Below are 10,465 nucleotides of genomic sequence, written 5' to 3' on the forward strand. Positions count from 1 at the left end.
ATTTTTTTTGTGTTTTATTTTATTTGTTTGCGATTTCAGTGTCTAGATGTGACATTGTGTTGTTCGTCGTCTTGGTGCGACAACGTTGTTTGTTTTCTATCTTGTTGCAGTGTTCTTTTGGTTTCGTATTTAAAGATTGATTTCAATCAATTACATATTAAATCAATGATTTAGATTTCATAGTTGTAGATTCGAATATATACGTATTCCAATCACTTTAATTAATATATTGGGTGTTGTGAGATTTTTTTACAGATTCATTCTTTTTACTTTTAGCGACATTAAATTTGTATTTCTATTCAATATATTATATCAACAACGCCTTTTATAGTTTTTTTAGTAAAAAATAAAACTTGATAATTGGATAAAATCCTTTCAAAATATTTTAACATTATTTTTGTCATTAATAAAGATTTTTTTCCCTTTATCTCATTTTATTTTATATTCAATTAAACAATGAGAGATAAAAAAAAGTATCTTACCATTTTTTACTCTATCAAATAATTAAAAAATAATCTCATTGTTTAATGATTTTCTTTCCTTCCATTTTTTAATTTATTTTTGTCTAAACTTTGATTTAAGGGAGAAAAACTTATTGTTCAATCATTAATATAGATTTTTTTAAAATACTATAAAAAAAACGTTAATATTAAAAAATTGTCAATTTTTTCAAAATTTAAATATTAACTTTTTAAATTACAATTATTACTTTTAAAATTCTTAACATGTGCTCGTAACGCAATCCAATATTTAGTTTTTAAAAAGTTAAAATACACAAAAGAATAATTTAAAAATGCTTATTTTTGTACAAAAGAGGGACAAAGCCCCATAAGCAAAACATACTAAGAACTAAAAGAACACTCTAAGACATGCAAGCGTCGAAAGTATCATCAAAATTGAGACTCTGTAGCTCTTGAGGAGCAAAGTGATTAAAAGGTGCTAGTTGACATGGTCACGGGAAGCTGCAAGGTTAATGGAAGGATTTTGACTTTGATCAGGTGCATTCGCGATCTCAAGAACTTAGATTGGCAAGTTCAAATTAATCATACCGGTGAGAAGGAAACATATTGGTTGAATAGTTAATGAATTCCAATCTAACCTTGAATTATTTTGATTTGCATATTTTGAGACTCCTCAACTAACACATTGAATTTCAATCTAACCCTATCTTTGAGCTAAATTCATTCAAAGGTACATGTCCTACATCCTAAGAGATATTGAACTTTTATAAGTGTCATCACAATTAAACTTGAACCATCCTTCTTGAAGTTGCTTCCAACCAATGAAAATAATATAATTTTGACAAGCCCATCCATCCTAACGAGTTTGCTCGCATCAATCAATCTCCATAGACATCTTGAAAATCATATGAATTTGAGTGATGAGACGTCGAAAATCCTCTTAAAAAAATACTTTTATTTCTTTACATCCACGAAGTGCCACACGATATCATGAAAATAGTCTTCCATTATCTATTATGTGTTCTTTCTCCATATTATCGAATATGCATTCCTTGCAAGTAAATGAAAAAAAATTGGTAGTGTGATTAGAAGCCACTATCGTTAATTCAAAGTTCAACCGCGAGATAAAGAAAACCTGACCAAAAATTATTTTCATCAAGAATCAAACTCAAGTTTTATCTAACAATTTGTCTTAGGGGAACTCATTAATCACTTGAGTTCAATATCTTGATTGTATAGGACAAAACATTATTACCTCAAAATAAAGTAACTATGCAATCTCAGCCGTTGATACAAAGCAACGGCTCACAAAAAGGAGATTACCTTACCAAAGGCCATCCCCCCACAGAAGGCGCGATTCTTTGGAAGCTTCGGACAAGGCTGTGTTCTGTTGTTGTATTTAGTCATACTCATCATCACTGCAACTTCGTCAGCTCTGATTCCATCACTACGTCGTCTTTAGCGAAAAAAATACTTTTATCTCCTACTACCTTCCGCTCTACCCACTACCCTAAACCCTCCTTCTTCAATTTAATATTAACCCAACCCACATCTATGGCCCACAATCCCTTAATTACCTCTTTTACAAATTAACCGAAACAAATGCAATAAAACACACTAACGTAAAAAGTAGAAAGTAACTAACGGCTCAGATTACTCTAACCGGCACAGATCAACGGTCCTCACTGTTTTACTTACTTAAACAGTGACGCAATGCTTTGCTGTTTATAGTTTCTCATTCACTTACTACTACCTAATAAACAAACAGTAGAGAGAGTATGTTTTGTTTTGTGTTTGTTTGTTACTTCTAACACTGAGACCAGACCTTGTCTGCTTTTACTTTTCATTTTTTTGTTTTTGTTTTTGGTTTGGTTCTTCGTGTGTGTGTGTGTGTTTCTGTCTCTGTCTCTTTCTCTCTCTCTCTACCTGACTCAAAATTCTCTGGTTTTATCGTTTTCCTTTTAACAGATCTCACTCTTTTGCCGGTAAATAACCGGATCGGAGTAGAATCTTCTGGAATGTACTCTGTTGTTTGATCTAAAACAAGTAAGCTCTCCGTCGCCATGGGTCAGTGTTACGGGAAGACAATTCCCGGCGCCGATAACGACCGTGAGCAAAACACAACCACCATAATTGCCACTTCAGAAGACGGCAATCGGACTCCGTTACCATCTACCCCCAACGGGATTCCGTCTGTGAAAAATACGCCAGCTCGGTCGTCTTCCCACGCTAGTCCATGGCCTAGCCCCTACCCTCACGGAGTAAACCCAAGTCCGTCGCCAGCTAGGGCGTCTACGCCCAGAAGATTTTTCCGGCGGCCGTTTCCGCCTCCTTCTCCGGCGAAGCATATAAGGGAGTCTTTGGCGAAGAGGTTAGGGAAGGCGAAGCCGAAAGAAGGGCCAATTCCAGAGGAGAGTGGTGTTGAAGCTGATTCACAGTCGTTGGATAAGAGCTTTGGATATAGCAAGAATTTTGGAGCTAAGTATGAGTTGGGGAAAGAAGTAGGGAGAGGGCATTTTGGTCATACTTGTGCTGCTAGGGCCAAAAAGGGTGATCTCAAAGATCAACCTGTTGCTGTTAAGATCATCTCCAAGTCTAAGGTAAACATGCCCTTAATCCAATTCCAATTCTTCCCAATGTTATTTATCTACCTTAATCTTACTTGATAAAAAAAATGATAACTTGACTAGGTTGTCTTTTTTGTCTTCAATTATGCATATTGATTTAGTTGATTGATTATTTGGACTTGATTATGATGATGGCATTTGGACAATTCAAGTTGATCTTGATTGGCCCTTTTGTGTTGGTCTTTTGCTCTGTTCATTCTCAGGAATCTATGAGATTCTTAGGCTATTGCTATTTGTCATGTGGTTTTCCTATGCTATGTTCTTACAATGCTTTGTTTGTAACTGGTAATTTAATTGTGAACTGAATCAACTGATTGGAAAGTTGTCTAGCATCACCTTAAGAAATTTCCTGCATGATTGGAGTTCTGATGTTTGTAACCGATATATCACACATGTATTCTAAAATTTATTTATTGATTTTGTCGGTTGTTGTCAATGTGTTAAATATAATTATTGGACATAAAGATTTATGGAACATAGTATAACGAGTGTTCTTGAGAAGTTTGTACCTGATATATGGCACATGTATTCTAAAATATATTGATTGATTTTGTCGGTTGTTGTCGATACCTTAAATATCATTAAGGACAAAGATTTATGGAATAATGAGTGTGCTTCAGAAAAACTAGCCTGGCCTCTAAGCAATTATGAGTCGTGTTTCCGTTCTTGGAAGCATATTTATTTATTAAAATCTTGAGTGTGTATATTAGCTGTCAGAATAATGCACCACACTAGGTAAAAACTCTTCCAGTTTTGTTATAAATAGAAAATCTTGAACAGTCTCGATTTACTAAGAAACCTGAGCGGGTTGACGTAGTGGCACCACACTAGGTCCGCAGTGGGGGCAAATGTGTACAGTAATCTCAAGTAGAAGCTCTCTGGTTTGAAACATGTGAAAAACAAATCCACTCGTGGAGGGTGAAAAATAAAATTCAAGCCATGGTGTTTGCACAAGTTTCTCCTTTCCTTCTCTCAAAATACAAAAGTAATGTGCTTGTAAGCCCTAGTGAGAAGCTAAAAAAAAAATTATTGTATGCAGAGAGTAGAATCAGATAAAATTTAAATAGGGACCAATAATGAAAATATATACCATTTTTACATGCACGAATGAAATCACTTTTTTACAATAAAAATCTTTATGTGCCTTCATGATATTTAACGCATCGACAACAACCGACAAAATCAATCAATATATTTTGGAATACACACGTCATATATCAGTTACAAACTTCTGAAGCATACTCATTGTACTATGTTCCGTAAATCTTTATGTCCCTTAATGATATTTAACGCATCGACAACAACCGACAAAATCAATAAATAAATTTTAGAATACATTGTGCGATATATCGGTTACAAACATCAGAACTCCAATCATGTAGGATATTTCTTAAGGTGATACTAGACAACTTCCTAATCAGTTCACCATAATGACTATCTAAATCAAAACTTACCATTTTTTCAATAATGAAAAACATGACCTTTTTTAGCTCAACAATCCTATTGAGCTTGTTGTGTTGTAAGAAAAAAGATAACAGGTGAAGAAAAATAATTTTTTTTTAGCGTGGTTGATTATTTATTTTGATAACTTTGTCATGTGAATTATATTTTATGATTTTAGAACTTCAAAAGCAGTAGCAATTTTTTTCAATTCCTCAGCTTTTTGCAGTTTCTAGACTCTAGTACAATTGGTATTTTATTTGATTTTACATATACGTATTATTGACAATCAAAACTTACCTGCTATTTTGTCGTTTACACATTACTCATTTTTGGAATATCTTCAGTTAATTTCTAGAACCGTTAGGGGAATATATAGTTTGTCGTTTGCATGTTTTCTGTCTATTTTATCCCTATGTGTAGAGATACAGTAGTTAAGCTCTTTCTTGCGTGTAACGGTACATATATGCTATTTTGTCGTTTGCATATTACTCATTCTGAATATCTTCAGTTAATATTTAGAACCGTTATGGGAATATATATATTTTGTCGTTTGCATGTTCTCTGTCTATTTTATCCCTATCTGCAGTGACTCAGTAGTTAAGCTCATTCATGTGCGTAACAGGTCACAGGATCGATTCCTGCAGGAACATTCTTTTTTAAATATCGATTGTTAAAGTTTTTCCCGAAAATAGCAAAATGCATCTTGCTGGAATCGAACTCAGTGTCATTACGCCTTGTTTCCAAAAAGATTGTTACCACCGCGCCACAACCAACATTATGAATAATATGACACATAAATTGTATTAAAGTATAAAGGAATTTATGCTGTTTGAGCACCTCAGTTACCTATTTTGGCCCCCTCAAAGAGATTGTTTGAGAATATTACTTACCTAGTATGTTTATCTTGTACATTTTGAAACATATGTTTGGGAATGTCTTAAATCAGGTCTGCTATTTGGGCCGTAATTAGTCTTATGATATATGCAACTGTAATCACTACTACCATATCATAAGATTCACTAAGTCATGCCTTATAAACTATATTTATGTAATATGCTTGATTTGGCAGATGACCTCAGCAATAGCAATTGAAGATGTTCGTAGGGAGGTGAAGCTATTGAAAGCTCTGTCAGGCCATAAGCATCTTATCAAATTTCACGATGCTTGTGAGGATGCCAATAATGTGTACATAGTTATGGAGTATGTCGTTTTATCTTGTTTCAGAATCATCTATAACGAGGCTTTGTTGTAGGATTGTTAGAGAACTGAATCGTCGTTATATCTTATTTGTACACATTTTTACTAAATGGGCGAATCAAACTGCAGAGTGGGCATCGGTTTTCTCTTACCCATCGCTTTTTGTCAGTCTTTGCGATTTATTTCCAGTTTCTAAGTTTTATTTATTTTTGCATTATGTTCAGTCACAACTTTTTTATACTCGAGAAAACATTTTTAAGTCTACTCAAAATATATTTTGATGAAGGATACTTTGTGTTTAGGTATAGTTAAACATGCATCTTCTATTTGTGGTATCCTCATATAGTGATGTTCATGACTTATTTTCTTATCAGATTGTGTGAAGGTGGGGAGCTTCTTGACCGAATTTTGTCAAGGTTAGTTTTTCTGATATAACTGTGATTTTCCAAGAGGGTTTTGTTTGGAACCTTGTATACTAGGAGGTTGTTTTTTGGGTGATTTTTAACGCAATATACTGTTTTAGTGTGGTTGAAAAATGTTTTCTTTTCATCCAGGGGAGGAAGGTATACCGAAGAAGATGCAAAAGTTATAGTTTTGCAAATTCTAAGTGTAGCTGCCTTTTGTCATCTTCAAGGTGTGGTGCATCGTGACCTGAAACCCGAGGTTTGTGCATTAAATCTTTCCATAACAACTTGTAACGTCTAGTTCTCATTTTAATCCTGTATGCTTAATTATACCTGGATAAGAATGTAAGCAATTTTGATGATTCTTTGTCCGGTTTCAATTTTACAGAATTTTCTCTTCACTTCAAGAAGTGAAGATGCTGATATGAAGCTTATTGATTTTGGTTTGTCTGACTTCATTAGACCAGGTTATAAATAAAACAATTCTCAATTTTTGTTTCCATGCAACACTATCTACTTTTAACGAAGACTTCGGTCTGCTGCTTCTTTTCATGCATGCTTCATTAGATGTTTGTGGATACTGGATATATAAACTTACCTTTTCCATTTGTCCGTGCTGATATACAGAGGAACGATTGAATGACATTGTTGGGAGTGCATATTATGTTGCACCTGAGGTTCTTCACAGGTCTTATAGTGTGGAAGCAGATATATGGAGTATTGGTGTTATCACCTACATTTTATTATGTGGAAGTCGACCATTCTGGGCACGAACAGAATCGGGAATCTTTCGTACAGTTCTCAGAGCTGATCCTAACTTTGATGATTTACCTTGGCCATCTGTGTCTCCAGAGGGCAAGGACTTTGTTAAAAGGCTCCTAAACAAGGACTACAGGAAAAGAATGACTGCTGCTCAAGCTCTAAGTAAGTTGTCTTATCAATTTAGACTAGTAAGGTCGGTGTTATATGCTACATAATGCTTCTTATTGATCATCATTAAATTCTCAGCTGTATAATGTCACGTCAAAGAATAACATTTTGATATTATTATTACTCACTTGGTTCGATTAGGAATAGTCATAGTTATAGTAACAGTGTCATTGCAAGTTTAATTTTAAAACTAATTAATGCAAACATGTCCAATTGCAGCTCACCCTTGGTTGAGGGATGAAAGCCGTCCTATCCCTTTAGATATATTAATTTATAAGTTGGTGAAATCTTATCTTCATGCGACACCATTCAAACGGGCCGCTGTAAAGGTATTATTTATTTCATTTCCTGGAATATGCTTACACTGATATGACCATAGAGGTTTTAATGATATCGAAATTAGAGGATAGTTTGTTGGTGTTGTTTTTTTGATTTTCTGTACTTGATTCTTATTTCATACTCATCTTTTCACTTAATTAATCTAGGCCCTTTCAAAAGCATTGACAGAGGATCAGTTGGTGTATCTTAGAGCGCAATTCAGATTGTTGGAACCAAATAGAGATGGGCACGTCTCTCTCGACAACTTTAAAATGGTAATCTTCTGCTTCACTGTTAAATCTTCAGGTCTTGTTATGGTGGAAAAAATGTTAATGTTTTATGTTTTTTGTGTGTTAAGAGGATTGTCATTTAATCAGCACAACTTGCTCATTTATGCATATGTTTTTTCTCCCTGTTCATACCTGTATTGAGAGTTTGTGTCCATCACTTTGTGTAATTTCTTGTGTCACTTTTGACCTTTCATCATCATAAATTATTTTAATATTGAACTTTGCAGGCTCTTGCACGTCATGCGACTGATGCAATGAGGGAATCAAGGGTTCCTGACATCATACACACTGTATGTATGGACAAATTTTTGAGTGCAACATTTGTTTCATTGGAAATCATTCATGTTTCATCGTCAACTTAGACTTTCAGTCATAACAAGTTACTTATATAGTTATATCCCCTAAACTTCTGCATGTTAATTTTATAGATGGAGCCGCTTGCCTATAGAAAGATGGATTTTGAAGAATTTTGTGCAGCTGCAACTAGCACATATCAATTGGAGGCACTTGATAGGTGGGAAGATATCGCTTGCACTGCATTTGAGCATTTTGAGATTGAGGGAAACCGTGTGATATCAATCGAAGAATTAGCAAGAGTAAGTATATTAATTTCTCTTGCAAATATAATAAATAATGCATACCTCCATTTTCAGGTTTGACTAGGTCTAGGACATACAGTTATGCTGCTCTATTTTTTTTAAAAAAATATATCATTAACATGGCTGCAGGAGCTAAATCTTGGTCCTTCGGCGTATTCGGTTCTCAGAGATTGGATACGACATACTGACGGAAAGCTTAGTTTACTTGGATATACTAAATTTTTGCATGGCGTGACTATGCGGAGTTCGCTTCCAAGACCTCGTTAGTCTTGAGTCCTTTGGCACATAAAGTTTGGAGGAAAAGATTTATAGGTTTATTTATAGATTTTATAAAGATTATTTTTTTTTCTTCTTAATTTATCTTTCGGGGTGGCGAAAAGTGGAATGTGTATAAATGAATGTGTTGGCAAATATGAGAAATGTTGAGTAAATTTTATGTTTAAAATCCCCACCTTTTGCAATATTTTTCAGATAATGTGCTCCAATAGGTTTGAGTTCATGCTTATTAATTTGTTTGTGAATGTCAGCCAAGTCAAAATTAAATTAATTTCTATCAATATGGTTTTTTTACTACAAGTATCTGGAAAATTAAAACTAGCGACTTAGTAAGTGTATTAGTAATTTCTTTTACAAATAAGTGCATTAATATGTGGGTGATATGTTAACAAATCTTTAACAACCGGATAAGCTTTTTGATATTAGTGGAAGGATAAGATTGATTGATTGCGGGGATTATGGCAAAGATGTTGGTGATTAACACAATTCAACATCATCAAGTGGTTGTTGAGGTGTCAAGATGAAATGCTATGTTTGGTTAACTATAGTAAACAGATTGCATCATCCTCAAACCCTTGAAATTGGGTTAGATACATCATGTTTCATTAAGGGACATTCTTGAAAGTTAGCAAAAAAATTAACCCTAATACATACTGGATTTGAATTGTGTGCGATGTGACTGCCGATAACATCTGAACCATTCGATCAAGATAAGACATTCTATATCTTCGTGCAACTTTGATTTTCTTAAAGTTGGATGAGACGGTCTACATGATACTCGCTATGTGCATTTACAATTGCGAATGTGAATGTACACAAGCCATATTTGTATATGTTGCACATGATTAGTTACTTCACCCACCATAATTCACCTACAAAAAGAACTATGGATAGAAAGCAGAGAGAGGTGTTGTTTGGTATGTACTGTGGTGATGATATAATAGACTAGAGACTACGTACGTAAGTTGAATTCAGTGACTCAAAAGATAGAAACCGTTTTGGCCCTACATTATTGTCATTTCCTTCTTTTCAATTCTTTCCTTTTCCAAATTGGGTAGTGCACCAATTACTCCATTTCCATTCAATGGCAACAACAAATTCCTCATAAAAGAAAAAGAAAATTAGAAAAAGGAAAATAATTAAAAGCATCTATTTTTTCTTGCTTTTTTTTTTCATCATTATTATTTATTATTGAAATGAACAAGTTAAAATTAGAACAAAGTGACTACAATAGCAAAATATGTAACATTGTTTCGTCACCATCATCTTAATCTCTAACAAAGAAGGAAAAACCAAACCAAAACATGGTTTAGTTTCAAAAGCCAAAGCATCTAACATGATGGTTGTTATGAAGAGACTTTTCTCTATCAATCAAACCTCTAATGTTTCTAAACTCTTCAACATGACATGGAATTTTTATGGTTCCTTTCTGATCAAAACCATATTCTTCCTCTGCTTCTTTGAGAAGTTGCATGAAAAGTGGATGATTGAAGTATATAACTGGCACAACGAATCTCTGTTGATCTTCTCCTTGACCAACCTTGATTGCAAGACACCCTTTTGGTACATCTTTGAATTCTTGCTTCTTCCCATGCAGAACAAACCCTCTAACACTTCTCTCACCACTTCCCATCTATCTGCAACAAAAAAACAGAAACAAAAGAAAATGAAAAAACGAGAGACAAGTTTTGTGAGTGTGTGTTTATAGAGAAAACCTCAAAAGAAAACAAAAAAAATTTAAGGGTGTGATAAGAGTAAGAGTAAGAAAGTACATCATATCTCTCACTCAGACAAAAACAAAATCAAAGGAAAATGCATTCCAAACTAGAAAGACTTATGGGGTGGGATTGGGATATATATGACAACTGTGTTGTATGTCGACACTCATTTACTCACTTGGCCTCTTCACCGTTGGATTAG

The 10,465-nt window shown here is 34.1% G+C and overlaps 2 protein-coding genes across 2 annotated transcripts; one reads left to right on the plus strand and one right to left on the minus strand.

Annotated features, from left to right (window-relative positions):
* Positions 1–1,824: 1,824 nt before the first annotated feature.
* Positions 1,825–8,732, plus strand: LOC123889538 (CDPK-related kinase 3). The gene is made up of 11 exons (XM_045938911.1): positions 1,825–3,061; positions 5,601–5,731; positions 6,103–6,144; positions 6,283–6,391; positions 6,521–6,599; positions 6,760–7,056; positions 7,282–7,391; positions 7,548–7,655; positions 7,898–7,960; positions 8,099–8,266; positions 8,399–8,732. Exons 1-11 carry the CDS (start codon positions 2,525–2,527, stop codon positions 8,534–8,536), a joined length of 1,782 nt encoding a protein of 593 aa, XP_045794867.1. The 5' UTR covers positions 1,825–2,524; the 3' UTR covers positions 8,537–8,732.
* Positions 8,733–9,708: 976 nt separating this feature from the next.
* On the minus strand, positions 9,709–10,465 carry LOC123889539 (auxin-responsive protein SAUR32). Its single transcript, XM_045938912.1, has 2 exons — positions 10,318–10,465; positions 9,709–10,182 (listed from the first exon to the last, which is right to left on the minus strand). The coding sequence occupies exon 2, from the start codon at positions 10,176–10,178 to the stop codon at positions 9,861–9,863; it is 318 nt and encodes a 105-aa protein (XP_045794868.1). The 5' UTR covers positions 10,179–10,182; positions 10,318–10,465; the 3' UTR covers positions 9,709–9,860.

Source organism: Trifolium pratense, linkage group LG6 (assembly GCF_020283565.1).
Source record: "Trifolium pratense cultivar HEN17-A07 linkage group LG6, ARS_RC_1.1, whole genome shotgun sequence".
Lineage (NCBI taxonomy): Eukaryota > Viridiplantae > Streptophyta > Magnoliopsida > Fabales > Fabaceae > Trifolium > Trifolium pratense.